The 20,831-nt window shown below is 37.3% G+C and overlaps 1 protein-coding gene across 2 annotated transcripts in view; it reads left to right on the forward strand.

Annotated features, from left to right (window-relative positions):
* Positions 1 to 20,564, forward strand: part of HTR1E (5-hydroxytryptamine receptor 1E) — an 87,767-nt gene extending 67,203 nt beyond the window's left edge. Inside the window, exon 2 of one of the 2 annotated variants that reach the window (XM_025383704.1) lies at positions 18,990 to 20,519. In XM_025383704.1, coding sequence (XP_025239489.1) covers positions 19,175 to 20,272 — 1,098 coding nt within the window. In that variant the 5' untranslated portion in view covers positions 18,990 to 19,174 and the 3' untranslated portion in view covers positions 20,273 to 20,519. Of the gene's footprint in view, positions 1 to 18,989 lie in introns of both variants that reach the window. The other variant, XM_025383705.1, reaches the window with a different exon arrangement.
* The last annotated feature ends 267 nt before the right edge of the window (positions 20,565 to 20,831 follow it).

The raw sequence follows: 20,831 nt of genomic DNA on the forward strand, positions 1-20,831 counted from the left end.
AAAAAAAAAAAAAAAAAAAAAAAAAAAAAAAAATCCTTCATGAATATAGACATACAAGTCCTTAACAAAATACTATCAAAAGAATTCAGCAATATATAAAAAGAATTATACAACACAAACAAGTGAGATTTATTCTAGAAATGCAAGGCTGTATAATCCACCAGATTATCAAGCTATAGAAGAAAAATCACATGATCATATCAATCAACACAGAAAAATTATTTGACAAATTTTAACATTCATTCATTATAAAAAAGATTCTCATAAAAGTAGTAGTAGAGGAATACTTCCTTAACTTCATAAAGAACATTTACATGAAACCTAAAGCTAACATGATTCTTAATAGAGAATAACTAAATGCTTTATCTCTAAGATAGAGAATAAGATAAAAATGTCTGCCCTTACTACTGATATTCAACATAGTACTGGTAGATCTAACCACTAAAATAAGACGAGAATAAAAAAGAAAAGACATACATATGAGAAAGAAGAAATAAAAATGTTCCTATGTCAAATGACATAATCATTGATGAAGAAAATTTCAAATAATCTACAAAAAAACTCATAACTAATAAGTTCAGCAAGGTAGCATAATATAAAATCGACACACAAAATAAAAAATATTTTTATATCCTAAAAATATACATGTGAAAACTGAAATTTCAAACACAATGCCATTTGCAATTATTCCAAAATAAAATAAAATGGTTAGGTATAAATCTAACATAACATGCAGGACTTGTATGCTGAAAATTACAAAATGCTAATGAAATGAATCAAAAAAGGCTTAGACAAATAGAAAATAAGTTAAAAGATAGTAGACTTAAACCGAAGCATACCAATAATTACACTAAGTGTAAATAATGTAAACATCCCAACTAACAAGCAAAGAATGTCAGACTGGATAAAAATGCGAGATTCAATTACAGGCTAGCTATAAGAAACCCGCTTAATACAAAGACATAGATAGGTTAAAAATAAAAGGATTAAAAAAAGATATGTCATGCAAACATTAATCGAAAGAAAGTTGGAATAGCTATATTAATATTATACAAAGTAAACATTGGAACAGAGAATATTATCAGGGATAAATGGAGATTTACATAATGTTATAAGAATTATTCATAAAAAGTAAGAATCCTAAATGTGTATATATCTAATGACAGAACTTCAAAATACATGACTCAAAAACTGACAGAACTAAAGGAAGAAATTGACATACCCACAATTATAGTTAGAGATTTTAACACAATTTCCTCAAGAATTGACAGAACAAGCTGACAAAACACTGATAGAGGTATATAAGATCTGAACAAAACTATCAAGTAAATTCGCTTATAGACCATTATGTGGAACAATCACAGAATACACATTATTTTGAAACATAAGTATAATATCACCAAGATAGACTACAAGCTGAGCCATAAAATGTCTCAATAAACTTCAGTACATTAAAATCATACAGAATATATTCTATGAGCCTGAGTGCAATAGAACTAAAAATACGTTTTGAAAGAATCTATATAAAATCCCTAAAAATTTTAAGTTAATAAATGCCTTCCTAAATATTCTGTAAGTCAAATAAGAAATCATGAAATTAGAAAATAGTTCTGACTAACAATGAAAATACAATATACTGAAATTTGTAGGATACAGCTAAAATAATGCTTAGAGCAAATGGATAATTCTAGGTGCTTATATTGTTACTGACAAAATGTTTTAAACTAATTATCTTAGCTTTTTCATTAAGAGACCAGGAAAAGGATGATGAATTAAAGCAAAGTAAATAAAAGGAAGGAAATAATAAATATAAAGACTGAAAGGAATAAAATAATAGACAATAATAGAGGAAATTAAGTCATTCAAAAGCTGGTTCTTTAAAAAGATCAATAAAATTGAAAAATTACTACTTAGACTGATCAAGAAAAAAGAGAAAACAACTGAAATTACCAAGATTAAGAATGAAAGAAGAAATATTACTATAGATATTATAAGCTAAAAGAATATGAAAGGAATATTGTTTTGGGTTTCTTTGGGGGGGGGTTGTTTTTGTTTTTGTTTGTTTGTTTGTTTTGAGACAGAGTCTCGCCCTGTCGCGCAGGCTGGAATGCAGTGGCGTGATCTCAGCTCACTACAACCTCTGCCTCCTGGGTTCAAATGATTCTCGTGCCTTAGCCTCCCGAGTAGCTGGGACTACAGGCACAGGCAACAACGTCAGGCTAATTTTTTTATTTTTAAGTAGAAACCGGGATTCGCCATGTTGGCCAGACTAGCCTCCAATTCCTGGCTTCAAGTGATCTGCCCACCTCAGCCTCCCAAAGTGCTGGTATTATAGGCATGAGCCACCATGCCAGGACAGTTTTGGGGATTTTTGTTTTGTTTTTCAAAAATAGGTTTTAAGATATACCAAATAAACTATACAGTTACCCTCTAACAATACAAAAAATTTAAAAATGAGGTTAAAGTATATAGTAAAAGTCAAATATGACAATACACCTGAATAATTTATAAAATAAGCCTTTCAATCCTAAATAACTAAAATGGGGAGACCTCATTGAGAGCTAACATACATAAAATGAGGACTAATAGCAAGGAACAATCCTAAACATTTTCCCATGTAACTAAGCCACAAAAAGCACCTTAGAAAAAAACTATTAGAGTAATTTTTTTCTACTCAATTACCACCATCTTTTCCTTTTCACCTTTTCCCTGATTTTCTCTACCAGTGGTTTTTCTTTGGTTTGATCAGTTGAATCCAAAGGGTTTGGGACCTAAAATGAGTATCAACTCTTATTGGAATAGCACTTGGGAAATGCAATCCTAGAAAAGGCAAATTTTTACCCAAGGTAGCTTGAGAAAGTTCAGCATCCATCCTCAATGTGACAGCATCTCCCATGTTAATCACTAGGTTAACAGCTACACTTAGCTAGATTACATGACCCTGCATGATACTGGAATGCTCCCTGGTGAGGTGCTGCTATGTATGCAAACACCTGCCATTAAGCTTTCAATAAATACAAAGCATCATTTTAAACCATTTCAGTAGAATAAATTTTAAAAATATATAATTTCTACTGGCCTACCTTGCTTCTTGAGCTGGGTTGGGGTGCTGTTCATGACACAGAAGACATAACAGCTAATTTGTGGCTATTTCAAGCTCTTTAAACTTCAGCACTTCCCACTCATCAAGCCTCAGCACTTTTTTGCAGCAATAATGGTATTTTCCATTAGCATTCCCATTGTCATGGGACCAACAACCCCAGGAACTGGAGTGATGTAACTGGCTTTTTTCCTGTTCCTGGGGTTGTTCCACATCTCCAAACAACTTGGGTTTGCCAGTTATGGGATCTTGACCTCTATTTATTCCCATATCAATGACTGCTGAAAAGGGGGTCAATTCAGCAAGAAGATAAAACAATTATAATATAAAATTATTTTTACAAAGAACTTCCAAAACCTAGAGAAAGATATCAATATTCAAGTACAAGAAGACGATTAAACACCAAGCAGATTTAACCCAAATAAGACCACCTCAAAGCATTTAATAATCAAACTCCCAAAGGATAAAGATTTTTAAAAGGATTCTAAAAGTAGAAAGAGAAAAGAAACAACAGACAATGGAGCTCCAATTATCTCCAGCAGCAGACTTTTCAGTGGAAACCTTACTGGCCAGAAGAGAGTGGCATGACATATGTAAAATGCTTGAAGGAAAACAACTTTTATCCTAAAAGAGTATATCATGCAAAAATATCCTTCAAACATGAAATAGAAATAAAGACTTTCTCAGACAAACAATAGCTGAGAGATTTCATCAACACCAGACCTGTCCTACCAGAAATGTAAAGGAAGTTCTTCAATCTGAAAGGGGGACATTAATGAGCAATAATAAATCATCTGAACGTACAAAACTCACTGGAAATAGTAAGTACACAAACAAACACAATATTATAACACTATAATTGTGGTGTGTAAACCATTCATATCTTGAGTAGAAAGATTAAGAGATAAATCTATCAAAAATAATAACTACAACAACTTTCCAAGACAGTATAATAAGCTATAAATAGAAACAACAAAAAGTTTAAAAGTGGGGGATAAAGTTTACATGTAGCATTTTTATTAGTTTTCTCTTTGCTTGTTAGCTTATTATTTATGAAATTAGTATTAAGTTGTCATCAGTTTAAAGTAATGGGCTATAAGGGATTATTTGCCAGCCTCATGGTAACCATAAATCAAAAAAACATATAACAAAAACACAAACAAGAAAACACATAAAATTAAAACATACCACCAGAGGAAATCACATTTGCCAAAAGGAAGACAGAAAGAAAATAAGGAAGGAAAAGAAGACCAGAAAACAACCAGAAACAAAAAAAAAAAAAATGGCAAGAGTAAGTCCTTACTTATGGATAATAACACTAAATGTAAATGGACTACACTCTCTACTCAAAAGACATAGAGTAGATGAATGGATTTAAAAAACAAGACCCAACAATCTGGTGCCTACAAGAAACACATTTTGTCACTGAAACACCAGGACTTCTGTCTAGGTCCTGCAGCTTGCCACACAAAAAGCCAGTCACTGAGACTATGAGTATTGCCAAGGAAGAAGATTTTAACTGGGTGCTGCAGCCAAAGAGATGGGAGCTCAGTCTCAAATCCATCTCTCTGACTGACTAAAACTAGGGGTTTATATAGCAGGGAAGAAATGTAACAATGTATAAGAAAGCAGGAACTAGAGAGCGGCAAGGAAACAATCATGACAAATGAAGCATCTGGTATCTCATTGTCTGGATGTAGTGATCTGGTGAGTTTCAGTTCTTTAATACTTTTTGTGAGAGGCCTGAAGGTCATTTCCTGAGGAAGGAATGCAGATAAAAACAAATACAAGTTTCAAGCTTTAAGACCAGAAGGATCAATTTTTATGTTTATCAAAAAAGAACTATCTATGAGACTATTGGGTCAGAGACTATTGGGTCGGAGACTAAGAAGGAAACTGAGGGCCAGGCACAGTGGCACAAGCCTGTAATTCTAGCACTTTAGGAGGCCAAGGCTGGCGAATCACCCAAGGTCAGGAGTTCGAGACCAGACTGGCCAACATGGCAAAACTCCATCTCTACTTAAAAATTAAAAAATTAGCCAGGCATGGTGGCACACACCTGTAGCCCCAGCTACTTAGGAGGCTGAAGCAGGAGAATTGCTTGAACCTGGGATGCAGAATTTGCAGTGAGCCGAGATTGCACCATCACATTCCAGCCTGGGCAATAGAGTGAGACTCCATCTCAAAAAAAGAAAAAGAAAAAAAGAAGGAAATGGAAAAGTTTGTTGAAGCAACTGAAAATAGAAACACAACATATCAAAACCTATGGGATGCAGCAAAAGCTTACAGCAATAAGTTCTTACAAGAAAAAAGTAGAAAAACCTCAAATAAACAACCTAACAATGTATCTTATACAACTAGAAAAGCAAAAGCAACCCAATCTCAAAATTATCATAAAAAAGGAAATAATAAAGATCAGAGCAGAAATAAGTTAAATTGAAACAAAAAATACAAAAAAATCAAAGAAATAAAAAGTTGTTTTTTTAAAAACATAAACAAAATAGACAAACTATCAGTCAAACTAAGAAAAGGGAGAGAAGATCCAAATAATATCAGAGATGAAACAAGGAGACATTGCAACTGATATCAGAGAAATTCAAAAGATCATTAGAGGCTACTGTGTGCAACTATATGTCAATAAACTGGAAAACCTAGAAGAAATAGATAAATCCCCAGCCACATACAACCTACCAAGATTGAACCAAGCATAAATCCAAAATTTGATCAGACTAACAACAAGTAATGAGATCAAAGCTGTAATAAAAAGTTCTCCCAGCAAAGGAAAATCCAGGATGTGATGGCTTCACTGCTCAATTTTACCAAACATTGAAAGAAGAACTAATACCAATTCTAGTCAAACCATACCAAAATATAGAGGAGGAGGAAATACTTCCAAATGTGTTCTATGAAGCCAGTATTACCCTAATACGAAAACCAGACAAAGATATCAAAAAAAGAAGACTACAGACCAATATCTCTAATGAACATTGATGGAAAAATCCTCAACAAAATGCCAGCAAGCCACATTCAAGAACACAATAAAGATCACTCATTATGACTAAGTGGGATTTATCCCTGGGATGCTAGAATGGCTCAACATATGCAAATCAATGAATGTGGTACATTGTGTCAACAGAATAAAGGAGAAAAACCATATGGTCACTTCAGTTGATGCTGAAAAGCATTTGATAAAATTCAACATCACTTCATGATTGATAAACCTCAAAAAAAATGGGTATGGAAGTGCATACCTCAACACAATAAAAGCCACATGACAGACCCACAGCCAGTATCATAATGAATAGGGAAAAACTGAAAGCCTTTCCTCTAAGATCTGGAACCCAACAAGGATGCCCACTTTCACCACTGTTATTCAGTATAGTACTGGAAGTCCTAGCTAGAGCAATCAGACAAAAGAAAGAAATAAAGGGCACTCAAATTAGAAAAGAAGTCAAATTATCCTTGTTTATGGATAATATGATCTTATATTTGGAATAACCTGAAGACTCCACCAAAAAAACTATTAGAACTGATAAACAAATACAGTCAAGTCAAGGATACAAAATCAACAGATAAAAATCAGTAGCATTTCTATATGCCATCAGTGAACAATCAGAAAAAGAAATTAAGAAAGTAATTATATTAACAATTGCTACTGATAAAATAAAATACCTAGGAATAAACTTAACCAAAGAAATAAAAGATCTCTACAGTGAAAACTATAAAACATGATGCAAGACATTGAAGAGGACACAAAAAAGTAAAAAGATATTCCATGTTTATGGATTGGAAGAATCAATATTGTTAAAATGTCCATGCTACCCAAAGCAATCTACAGCTATAAGGCAATCCCTATCAAAATACCAATGACATTCTGCACAGAAATGGAAAAAAATAATCTTAAAATGTATATGGAACCACAAAAGACCTAGAGTAGTCAAAGCATTCTGAGCAATAAGAACAAAACTGGATGAATAATATTACTTGACTTCAAGTTATACTACAGAACTATAGTAACCAAAACAGCATGGTACTGGCATAAAAATAGACACATAGACCAATGAAACAAAATAGAGAACCCAGAAATAAATCCGTACATCTACCATGAACTCATTTTTGACAAGGGTGCCAAGAACTTACATTGAGGAAAGAACAATCTCTTCAATAAATGCTGCCAGAAAAACTGGATATCCATATGCAGAAGAATGAAATAGACCCCTATGTATCACCATATACAAAAGTCAAATCAAAATGGATTAAAGACTTAAATCTAAGACCTCAAACTATGAAACTATGACAAGAAAACATTGGGGAAACTCTCCAAGACATTGGTCTGGACAAAGATTTCTTGAGAAATACTCCATAAGCACAGGCAACCAAAAGTGAACAAATGGGACCATGTCACATTAAATAGCTTCTTCACAGCAAAGGAAACAATCAATGAAGTGAAGAGATAACCCACAAATATTGAAAATATTTGCAAACTATCCATCTGACAAGGTAATGATAACCAGAATATATAAGGAGTTCAAACAACTCTATGGAGAAAACATTTAATAATCTGATTTTAAAATAGGCAAAAGATTTGAATATACATTTCTCAAAAGAAGACATACAAATAGTGTATGAAAATGTCTTCAACATCACTGATCATCAGATAAGTGCAAATCAAAACTACAATGAGATATCATCTCACCCAAGTTAAAATGGCATTTATCCAAAAGATAGGCAATAACAAATGCTGGTGAAGAATTGGAGAAAACAGAATCCTTGTACACTGTTGGTGGGAATGTAAGTTAGTACAACACTATGGAGAACAGTTTGGAGGTTCCTCAGTATGATTCAGCAATCCCTCTGCTAAGTATATACTCGAAGGAAAGAAAATCAATATATTGAAGAGACATCTGCACTCCCATGTTTATTGCAGCACAATTATAGCTAAGATTTGGAAGCAACCTAAGTGTTCATCAACAAATGAATGGATAAGGAAAATGTGGTACCAAAGAGATACCATCTCACACCGGTCAGAACAGTGATTATTAAAAAGTCAAGAAACAACACATGCTGGCAAGGATGTGGAGAAATAGGAATGCTTTTACACTGTTAGTGGGAATGTAAATAACTTTAACATGTGGAATACAGTGTGGCAATTCCTCAGAGATCTAGAACCAGAAATACCGTTTGACCCAGCAATCTCATTACTGGGTATTTACTCAAAGGAATATAAATTATCCTATTATAAAGATACATGCATGTGTATGTTCACTGCAGCACTATTCACAACAGCAAAAACATGAAATCAACCCAAATCCCCACCAATGATACACTGGGTAAAGAAAATGTGGTACATGTAACCATGGAATACTCTGCAGCCATAAAAAGGGAATGAGATCATGTCCTTTGCAGGGACATGGATGGAGCTGGAAGCCATTATCCTCAGCAAATGAACCCAGGAACAGAAAACCAAACACCACATGCTCTCACTTATAAGTGGTAGCTGAACAATAGAACACATGGACACAGGGAGGGTAACAACACACACTCAGGCCTGCGGGTGGGGATGGAAGGAGGCAGGGAGAGCATTAGAAAAAAAATAGCTAATGCAAGTGGGGCTTAATAACTAGGTGATGGGTTGATAGGTGCAGCAAATCACCAGGGTACACGTTTACCTTTGTAACAAACCTGCACATCCTGCACATGTACCCTGGAACTTAAAATAAAAACAAAAATTAAAAAAAAAAAGAAAATGTGATACATATGTACAATCAAGTACTGTTCAACCATAAAAAAGAATGAGATCCTGTCATTTTCAACAACATGAATGGAACTGGAGATCATTATGTTAAGTGAAATAAACCAGGCACAGAAAGACAAACTTCACACGGTTTCACTTACTTGTAGGAGCTAAAATTTAAAACAATGAATTCATGGGGATAGAGAGTAGAATGATGGTTACCAGAGGCTGGGAAGGGTACCAGAGGCTGGGAAGGGTACCAGAGGCAGGGGATGGAGAGAATGGGGATGATTAATGGGTACAAAAATATAGTCAGATAGAAAAAAATAAGATCTTGCAGTTGATATCACAACAGGGTGACTATAGTCAACAATAATTTATTCTACATTTTAAAATTACTAGAAGAGTATAATTGGACTTTTTGTAACACAAAGAAAGAATAAATGCTGAGATATTAGATACCCCAATTACCTTGATGTGATGATTACTTTTTGTGTGCCTGTATCAAAATATCTCATGTACCATCTAAATATATACACCTACTATGTACCCACAAAAAATTTAAATATTTTTAAAAATTAAACTCTTCTGGCTGGGCGTGGTGGCTCACACCTGCTATCCCCTCACTGTGGGAGGCCGAGGTGGTGGATCACTTGAGCTCAAGAGTTCAAAACCATCCTGGGCAACACAGTGAAATCCTGTCTCTACAATAAATACAAAAATTAACCAAAGTAGTGGCAGATGTCTGTGGTCCCAACTGCTTGGGAGGCTGAGGCAGGAGGATAGCTTGACACCAGAAGGCAGAGGTTGCAGTGAGCCAAGATCATGCCACTACACTCCAGTCTGTGTGAAAGAGTGAGACTGTGTCTCAAAAAAAAATTAAACTATTCTGCTTGTCAAAAAGCAACAAAAGGCAAACTACAGAATGGAAGAAATGTTCGCAAAACATTGTGACAACAAAAGACTTGTATCCAGAGTATATAAACATCTCCTAAAACTCTATGCACTGTTTTGAGTTTATAAAATGGTAATGTTTTCTTGTTTATGAATATAATAACCTTGTAATAATCACATGTCATATTCCAATCACAATTTAAATAAATAAAAAAAGAAAAAGAGAATAAAGAATCACACACTGCAGTATCTCCTCTACATCTTCCCACTGCTTCTACTGAAGATCTAATTGGGAAACAGATCATCCACCCTTCCTTTTCCCTGGAGAGGCAAAGAAAAGTATTTCCAAAGGCTGAGAAAGTAAATGTAACAAACAGAAAGAAAAAATTACTAATGTGAGGCCAAGGTGCCATTCCTGAAATAATAAAAAAGAAGAAATTGGTACATATTGAAGACTTCTTTAAATGATTGTAAGTAATTTGGGCAAAATGAGAACAACCAAAGAAGAGATGAAAGAATATTTATGGTGAATTAACAGTTATTGAAAACCAATAGATAAGCTAAATTGGTGAAATTAAAAATGAACTGAGCATGCCACATACATCAATGTCCAAAAGCAGCCATTCTCTGTGGGGAAAGGTGAGTGTTGACTCTTCCTGGAGACAAGAGGTCCTTCGTAATTAAGTTCACAGGCACTGATTTTAGAGTATGAAATGCAGCTTGCTGATTAACGCATGAAACAGAATTCCAGGCTGAATTATTATTTACATTTAAGAGCATCTTTTTAAACCTCTTAAATTAAAATAAATGCATAGTTTATTAAATTATTATAAGATAATCACCCCTGCAAACCACTACCCAGATCAAGAAATGTAACTTAGCTGAACACAGAAGCTATGTCTCAATCACAATCATGTTTTTCCCCTGTAAAAATAACCATCCTCCTTATGTTTAAGCTTCCTTGAAAGTTACATCACTCAAATACATATCCCTGAGACTGATAGTTTTGGTTTGCTTGCTTTTATTTTTATGTGTCTTTTAAGTCCCTTTTAGTCTATATGCCACACTTCTCATCGCCCTCCTTGTCTGCAATTTATTTTTGAAGAAATTGGGTGATTTAACCCATGAATTCTTTTACAGTTTGGATTCCAATGATTGCCTAATCATAAGGTAGTGTTAGTTTCTTGATTCTCTGTGGTTTCTTTAAAGTAGTTATTGGTCTAAGATACTTAAACTTCTAATACATTGACTTTAGACAGCTTCAATGCCATTTGCAATAGCTATTGTATGACCTCTGAATTTTTGGTAGGCAAGAGGTAGAGCAATTGCAACTCAGAACATCACGTGGAGCCAGGAAATGCTGCTAGGAGAGAGGGTGGCTACGCTGACAGAATTGAGGGCAGTTTTCCTGGCTGGGTTTAGAGGCCATGTGCAAAACAGAAACCTTGTAGCAGGAGGGAATGGCTTATCAAAGGGAAGTGGTATCTGGAAGTGTCCAGGAAGGGACAGAAGTCAGGACTTAACACAGGTTGGGAAAATACTGGGAACTAAATAGAGAAAGGCAAGTATACCCTGGGGTCCTTCAAAGCAGTTCGGGAAAATATTCTCTAAATGATGATGATTGCATGCAAAGTAAATGAGTTGATCAGGAATGCTCCGGGTCCACAAGCATGTTAAACTTTTAATGGTTGAGATGTTATATAATATTTTCCGATAATTCAAAGTCTTAGCAAAACTTTGTGGTAAGGATATTTGTCCCATATTTCAGATAACTCAAAAAATGCCAGGAAAGAGGAGTATGTCAACAAGCAATGTTACATGTATGGCTGGATGCTATTTTCTATTTTTTCTCTCCCTCAGTCAAGCATGTGGCCTGGTTTACGCTTCCTTACCTCACAGATATTTCAGAAAGCAGAAGTATCAGACAGTAATCCCTATTTATGTTCTCAAAGCCAAGCCCATAGGAGATCTATTAATAAAAGATTTGTAAATAAGCAAAAAAGGAGAAGAGAGCTTTTAGAAGGTGGCTGAAAGGGTTAGGGGAAAAAAAAGTGGAAGGAAGAAAGGAATTTCTCCCATGGTCTACATACCTATCCCCTGAAAAATGGAGGAACAGAAAAGATCCTGGGAGTCTAAGACTCGGGCCAGAAGTTCTGAAAGTCCCTTGGAGAGTCTATAATATTTTTAAAAGGGATAAATGCATGGTGTGGCTAGGGACTTAGGGCCTAGGCATGGGGTTTCCGACATTGGGACATTTCCTAAGAATGTTAGGGAAGCAGTCTGGATCTGAAAGAACTGTAGGAGTAGGGGACAGTAAATATATTACCAGGGACTTTCTCTGTGCCTGTGACACCTGAAACCTCTCTCCCCAGTCAAACCTCAATGCCTTGGCCCTGCATAATCCTCCAGAGACTTGGGGATGTGGTTGGGATTAGAGAAAGTCTCAAGCATGAGAAGTGAGAAGCTTAGAGGCAGCAATTAAGTTGACACATGTTCTCGCTTATAACTGGGAGCTAAATATTGAATAACACATGAACACAAAGAAGGGAGCAATAGACACCAAGGCCTACATGAGGGTAGAGGGTGAGTGGAGGGTGAGGATTGAAAAACGACCTTTTGTGTACTATGCTTATTACCTAGGTGGTGAAATAATTTGTACACCAAACCCTGTGACACGCAGTTTATCCATGGAACAAATCCGCACTTGTACCCTCAAAACCTAAAATAAAAGTTGGAAAGAAAAAAAAAAAAGAAAGAATGAAATTAAGTTGACTTATTTTTAATAGGCTTTTATTACACATCAGAGTTTGTGGGATGAAATTTGTCTCCATTACCCAATGCAGAAAACACTGAGGAAATTCATATAACAAATGACCTCTAACACATACATAGCACTTACTATGTATTAAGCGTTGTTCTCAGCTTCTACGTGTATTAACACATTTGATCTTCACATTACCTTAATCTTAGAGAAAGATGTCATTACTCCTGATTTAAAGAGGAGGAAATTGAAGCAGGCTAAGGTTAAAGAACATGCTTAGGATTACACCGCAGCTGACAGGTGGCAGAGTCAGCATTCAGAGTCCATGTGGGTAGTCACCACTCCAAACTTCCTCTCCAAAACCGCTGACTCAGGCACACTTTTTAGTTTAAAGTAAATCAGGACTCATGAAGTGCATGTCAGTTTTCTATTGGAGGAACCAGATCCAAAATATAAAACCCTCTTTAAGAGAATTTTTAAGATGAGCAGGTGCCAGCTGACTCCTCCTTCTTGATAATGCTTAGGTGCTTTGGAAACTCTTCCCGGATGAGGAAGAGATTCTTGTCCCTCTTCAACTGCTGCAAAGGACAAACCCCTGAAGAATAGTATGACAAAGTCGGCCTTAACATCTATCATCCCTGTAACCTCCTCTCCCTAGTGCTCTGACCTTCACTGGGATGGTATAGCAGAGGCTCCAGAGTATCCCAGGAAATGAGGAGCAGCGTACACTAACCAGTTTGGTTTAGAGTAATTCTCTCTTATTTGTAATTTTTATGAAAAGCAATTTAAATATGGCCTTGGACTTCATGATTTTTTTATGTCACAATAAAGTGGAAATTTAAAGTTACAAATTCCCCAAAAAGGTCCTCCATCAACTCCTCACAGGACGTATCCATTTTTACCTCTGATTATTGCAGTTAACTTTCCATTCTGGCGGACCGATAAAAGTCTGGTGTGTTGATATTAGTATTTGGCTTTGTTCTGCAGAATGTATTTTGAGTTGAGTGTTATTATAGTCCCTCCTCCCACACTATGTGAAAAGCTGAAGAGGCTTAACAGATTCCCAGGTGCTATTTAACCAGCTCTGTTCTACTTAAAAATCATACTATGGAGTTGGTAGTGGTTAAGGTAGCGGTTAGAAAAACACTAAGGAATTGGTAGTGGTTAGAAAACCACATGTTATTTTCCTGAGAAGTTAAAAAAACTCAACACAATTGAGGTTGAATCATTTCCTGAGTGTGACTATTATCTTTGACGTCTTCACTGCCCCCACATGATCCCTAAAATTGCTCAAGGAACTCTACTTCTTTGATGCCCCCAGGCCCCATTGACCACTTTCATCAGCCTCCCCCATTATTGCTTTTCTTCTTGCTCTTTTACATTTCACTCACTCCAAAAATGCTCTCTGTCCCAATATAAAGGATACTGAGTGTAGTAGCAAAGAAAACTGTAAATAGCCTAGTTAAAAAAGATGATCTCTCTCCAAAAAAAAAAAAAATTCACTCCACATTCTTCTCCATAGCTATTATTTCTCTACTCCCCATTTCAGCAAAGCACTTGAAATAACCTTTCTTATTTATTGTCTGTCTTATCTTCTCCCATTCTTTCTTGAAACCCCCACCTTCAGCCTTTTATCTCCACTGCTTCACCAAATTGCCCTTGTCAAGGGCATAGATGTCATCCTATTGCCTAGCCCAGTGGTCAAGTCCCCATCACCCTTGAATCATCAGCAGTATTTATGCAGCTTTATAAGCTTTCTTCACTTGGTCTTGGAATAAAATTACTTCTCATCATTCTCTTCCACCTCAGTGGCTGTTATTCTGTCTGCTTTGCTGGTTCCTTCTTACCAACTTGACCTTTAAAAAGAGGCCAGGCGCAATGGCTTATGCCTATAATCCCAGCACTTTGGGAGGTCAAGGAGGGCAGGTCACTTGAGCCAAGGAGTTCAACACCAGCCTGGGTAACATGGTGAAACACATCTCTACAAAAAAACAAATAAAAACTAACAGGGTATCATTGTGTGTGCCAGTAGTCCCAGCTACTCAGGAGGCTAAGTTGGGATGATCACCTGAGCCTGGGAAGGTGGAGGCTTCAGTGAGGCATAATTGTGCCACTGCATTCCAACCTGGGCAACAGAGTGAGACCCTATCTCAAAAACAGTACAGAGCTCCAGGGCCCAGTTCTCAGAATTGTTCAATCCATAATTGCTCTGCAATTAGGTCTTCCTGGGCCTGATCTCATCTAGCCATTTTAAAGAATGTATTATATGTGTTATTATGGGACAAACTTCAAAATATATTTGTTAAATGAAAAAAAGATGGAAGACGGCAAGCTAGGTGTGAGAAGGAGTTTGGGGTGACTGACAACATAGGGATACAAAATTAAACTCTTACTCTGAAAGGCTTAGGCACAAAATAAACCAGGAAGTCATGTTAAGAGCTAAGAAAGTAGCTCTCAACCTGTAATATTTTTACTAATTTAACTAGAAGTAGTCCAAAATGTGAATCAGGCATACAGCCCACCCACTAGAAATGTATAGTCTGTTGGGGAGAATAAAAAAATAGTCACAAAATAAGGAAGAAAATGTCACCAGAGAGATGACAGTTAGGAGTTATGGGAGCTCAGATAAACTGAGCAGATTTAAAAGATCTATAAAGCTGAATTATTTCTGATGTTTTTAAACTGCATGCTTTCAAAATCACTACATTTCCTAATTACCTCTACTATAAATCGAAATTTCTAAAGTTTTCCTTATCAATGCTACTCTCTATACTCTCAATCTTACAACCAGAATGGAAAAGCCTTTTTATTGAGAACCATTCTACCCAATAAATCTCTAGAACCCAAGGAAAACATAACCAAGGATTAGTACATGCACACAAAAAAACACAACTTTTTTCATTCAATTAGAGAGAAAGAGGTCAACGTGAAGAAACTTTGACCATGCAACACAGGGAACAATGGATAGAGGTCGGTCCAAGCAGCTAGTAGATGGCACCGCTGGAATCTGAACCCAGGTCTGTCTAATTCCAAAGCCCACAATCTTTCCATTTTACAGTCTATCTCAGATACAAATGCATGTTTAAACTGTTTGTAAAAAGGAGGGAAAGGTACCAGCAGAGAAGAAAATATTCAGTCTACAAAAGAGAGGGAGTTGTTCATAGAACTAGCCCCATGGAAGAACTAGAGAAACACAAGAGTCATTGAATAGTAGGTATAGTCATAGAAATGCTGTGAGTGCATAATGGAAACAGGCTAAAAGATTGTCATTTAATTACAGAAAGATACAAACTGTCTTGAAAACAATTGACACATTTGTGGTCTTCAGTGAACTTCTTGTTTTCTTTTATTTTCTATATCTGAAGGCTAAATGTCACCTATCTCTCCCCCTTCTTGGTTTTTGCTCTATAAGCAGAAGAAATTAAAACTAGGGCTAGATCTCGTCCACAGGCTGGAGGTTTTTACTCCTGCCACCTATCTCCAAACCACCCAAAGACTCCCTCCAACATTCACACCCTCTTACACATGTGCCTCACCTGCTCCTGCCTCCATCCCTTGCTGAAATCACTGTCTGTTAAATCTTATGCACATCAATCTATATCTCTTCTTAAAACTGCTAACATTTCCTTGAAGTCTTCCTGGACCAAATCCCGTGGAGTCAAATCATAGAATTTGATAAGCCTTCTATCCAGCAGTCATTAACTGTGAATATTTCCATGTAATTTTGATTGTTGTGCTCTCATGAATATACATTTGTATTTGATTTTGTATTTCTATAAAAATGACACTAGCTCATTGACTGACCAGCTTAATCACAGCTATCTTGGAGAGAACGAGAGAGAAGAGAAGAGGAGAAGAGAGGAGAGGAGAGGAGAGGAGAGGAGAGGAGAGGAGAAGAGAAGAGAAGAGAAGAGAAGAGAAGAGAAGAGAAGAGAAGAGAAGAGAAGAGAAGGGAAGAGAAGAGAAGAGGAAGAAGGAGGAGGAGGAGGGAAAGAGAGGAGAGGAGAAAGGAGGGGAGGGGAAAGAAGAGGAGATAGAGAGAAGAGCATGAAGAAGAAAGAAGAAGGGAGAAGGAGGAGAAGGAGAAGAAGAAGAAAAGAAGAGGAAGAAGAAGAAGGAGGAGGAGGAGGGAGAAGAAGAAGGGCAAAAGGCAGGAAAGAGGGACGGAAGGAAGGAAGGAGGGAAGGAAGGAAGGAAGGAAGGAAGGAAGGAAGGAAGGAAGGAAGGAAGGAAGGAAGGAAGGAAGGAAGGAAGGAAAGAAGGAAGGAAGAGAGGGAGGGAGGGAAGGGAAGGGAAGGGAAGGGAAGGGAAGGGAAGGGAAGGGAAGGGAAGGGAAGGGAAGGGAAGGACAGCCACAAATGTCAAGTAAAACAAAATACTTTTTTTAATAGAGACATCTTTAGTTTGGTGATGATGCTGTTTCACAGTTGATTTATTGTATTACTCAGAGAATAATTTTCCACAAATATCAATGTAATGTTATATGCTTTTCTCCAAAGAAAAATAGAACAGTATGATGCATAAAAGGTTAGAAATAATTAGACAAAGTTGTGTAATCCCACTGTGACACTTATATACCTTTGGAGTTTAATATTTACTGTGAAAGTTTTGTTTTTGTTTTTGTTTTTGAGACAGTCTCACTCTGTCACCCAGCTAGAGTACATTTGCATAATGTTGGCTCACTGAAACCTCCGTCTCCCAGGTTCAAGCGATTCTCATGCCTCAATCTCCCAAGTAGCTGGGACTACAAGTGTGTGCCACCACACACCTAGGTAATTTTTGTACTTTTAGTAAAGATGAAGTTTCGCCATGTTGGCCAGGCTAGTCTCAAACTCCTGACCTCAGGTGATCTGCCCACCTCAAACTCCCAAAGTGCTGGGATTACAGGTGTGAGCCACCACACCCAGCCTATTTACTGTGAAAGTTTAAAATCTAATTTGAAAGCTGCTTCTTATAAGCAATATAATTTTTTCTTTAATGTAATGATCCCAGAATTTTTAATGTTACATAATATGAATACATATTTCAAATGCAAAAAAAAGCCTTTTTACATATAAACATGTATAAAAGAATAAATATAATAAGAAATTAATTGGGGTGGCAAAGTACATTTAAAATTTTGTGATGTTTTTGTCAAAAACGGTTTGAACAAATTTACAAGAACAAAACAAACAACCCCATCAAAAAGCAGGCAAAGGATATAAACAGACACTTCTCAAAAGAAAACATTTATACAACCAACAAACATATGAAAAAAAGCTCATCATCACTGTCATTAGAGAAATGTAAATCAAAACCACCATGAGATACCATCTCAGGCCAGTCAGAATGGCAGTCATTAAAAAGTTATCATTCTGAGCAAACTATCGCAAGGACAGAAAAACCAAACACTGCATGTTCTCACTCATAGGTGGGAATTGAACAATGAGAACACTTGGACACAGGGCAGGGAACATCACACACTGGGGCCTGTTGTAGGGTGGGGGGTATGGGGGAGGGATAGCATTTAGAGAAATACCTAACATAAATGACAAGTTAATGGGTACAGCAAACCAACGCGGCACATGTACACATATGTAATACACCTGCACGTTGTGCACATGTACCCTAGAACTTAAAGTATAATAATAAAAAAAAAAAAGTCAGGAAACAACAGACACTGGAGAGGATGTGGAGAAATAGGAATGCTTTTACACTGTTGGTGGGAATGTAAATTAGTTCAACCATTGTGGAAGACAGTGTGGTGATTCCTCAGGTGATCTAGAACCGGAAATACCATTTGACCCAGCATTCCCATTACTGGGTGTGTACCCAAAGGATTATAAGTCATTCTACTATAAACACACATGCACACATATGTTTACTCCAGCACTGTTTACAATAGCAAAGACTTGGAACCAACCCAAATGCCCATCAATGATAGATTGGATAAAGAAAATGTGGCACATATACACCATGGAATACTACACAGTCATAAAAAAGGATGAGTTCATGTCCTTTGCAGGGACATGGATGAAGCTGGAAACCATAATTCTCAACAAACTAACACAGGAACAGAAAACCAAACACCGTGTGTTCTCACTTATAAGTGGGAGTTGAACAAAGAGAACACAGGGACACAGGGAGGGGAACATCACACACCAGGGCCTTTTGAGGGGTGAAGGGCTAGGGGAGGGATGGCATTGGAGAAATACCTAATGTAGATGATTGGTTGATGGATGCAGCAAACCACCATGGCACGTGTATACCTATGTAACAAACCTGCACATTCTGCACATGTATCCCAGAACTTAAAATATAATTTAAAAAAAAAAAACAGTTTGAAAACTTCCCCGAAGTGAAAAAGTATCCTTTGAGGAACAATGTAAAGATGAGCTCAAGTTCCACAGGAAAGAGAAAATTAAAATTTATAAAGAATGTATAAATATCAAACTATTTTCATGTTTTCCAGGAAAAGTGTGGCTTTCTCATTCATTAACCAATAGCATAATATTTTCCAGGAACCTTCACTCAGAAGAAATGCTGTGGCCCTTCCCTTTACCAACAGAAAATGGAACACAAGAGACCACATAGCTGAACAAATTACAGCCTCCTTACAAGTGAGAAACCTTCGAGGCTACGTAGTTTTCAGCCAAAGAAAAATAACCAACCGCTTCTCCACAGTGTACACTGAAACAGGGAAAACATGAACATCACAAACTGTACCACAGAAGCCGGCATGGCTGTGAGGCCCAAGACCATCACTGAAAAGATGCTCATTTGCATGACTTTGGTGGTCATCACCACCCTCACCACGTTGCTGAACTTGGCGGTGATCATGGCTATCTGCACCACCAAGAAGCTCCACCAGCCTGCCAACTACCTAATCTGTTCTCTGGCCGTGACGGACCTCCTGGTAGCCGTGCTCGTCATGCCCCTGAGCATCATATACATTGTCATGGACCGCTGGAAGCTTGGATACTTCCTCTGTGAGGTGTGGCTCAGTGTGGACATGACCTGCTGCACCTGCTCCATCCTCCACCTCTGTGTCATTGCCCTGGACAGGTACTGGGCCATCACCAATGCTATTGAATACGCCAGGAAGAGGACAGCCAAGAGGGCGGCGCTGATGATCCTCACCGTCTGGACCATCTCCATTTTCATCTCCATGCCCCCTCTGTTCTGGAGGAGCCACCGCCGCCTAAGCCCTCCCCCTAGCCAGTGCACCATCCAGCACGACCATGTGATCTACACCATTTACTCCACGCTGGGTGCGTTTTATATCCCCTTGACTTTAATACTGATTCTCTATTACCGGATTTACCACGCGGCCAAGAGCCTTTACCAGAAAAGGGGATCGAGTCGGCACTTAAGCAACAGAAGCACAGATAGCCAGAATTCTTTTGCAAATTGTAAACTTACACAGACTTTCTGTGTGTCTGACTTCTCCACTTCAGACCCTACCACAGAGTTTGAAAAGTTCCATGCCTCCATCAGGATCCCACCCTTCGACAATGATCTAGATCACCCAGGAGAACGCCAGCAGATTTCTAGCACCAGGGAACGGAAGGCAGCGCGCATCCTGGGGTTGATTCTGGGCGCATTCATTTTGTCCTGGCTGCCATTTTTCATCAAAGAGTTGATTGTGGGTCTGAGCATCTACACCGTGTCCTCGGAAGTGGCCGATTTTCTGACGTGGCTCGGTTATGTCAATTCTCTGATCAACCCTCTGCTCTATACGAGTTTTAATGAAGATTTTAAGCTGGCTTTTAAAAAGCTCATTAGATGCCGAGAGCATGCTTAGACTGTCAAAAGCTAAAAGGCACGACTTTTACCAGAGCCTCATGAGTGGATGGGGGTAAGGGGTGCAACTTATTAATTCTTGGACATACTTGGTTCAGGAGAGTTTGTAAGTATGTGTGGTCTTGTTTTCTTGTTTGTTTGTTTGTTTTGTTCTGTTTTGTTTGAGGATTGTTATTTGGCGTGCTGTTTTCTACCTCTGGTCTTATCTGTGATACATAATTTCAAATAAACATTATCATACAAAAACATAAATTTTGTAGAAGTAATAATAAGGTGAAATAGTAAATACTTTTTATGGGCTTGGTTTTTCCTAGTCATTTCAGTTACCCTGCAATTAAAGAATGCCAAAAATATCTTTATTTGCAGAATTTCTTATTACTTATAAATTAAATACCTGATAATGCCCTCTATGGCATTGAATCTGAGATTATGGCTCTATCTGCATACATATTCCAGTGGGAATTGCATGACTACGTAAAGAATTCAAAGAAAGTGATGTGCTGTCATCTACTGCTTGCAGACCTGAGCTAAAGTCGTTTACTGTAGCACTGTGACTACAT

The sequence above is a fragment of the Theropithecus gelada genome, chromosome 4 (assembly GCF_003255815.1).
Source record: "Theropithecus gelada isolate Dixy chromosome 4, Tgel_1.0, whole genome shotgun sequence".
In the NCBI taxonomy this organism is placed as follows: Eukaryota; Metazoa; Chordata; class Mammalia; order Primates; family Cercopithecidae; genus Theropithecus; species Theropithecus gelada.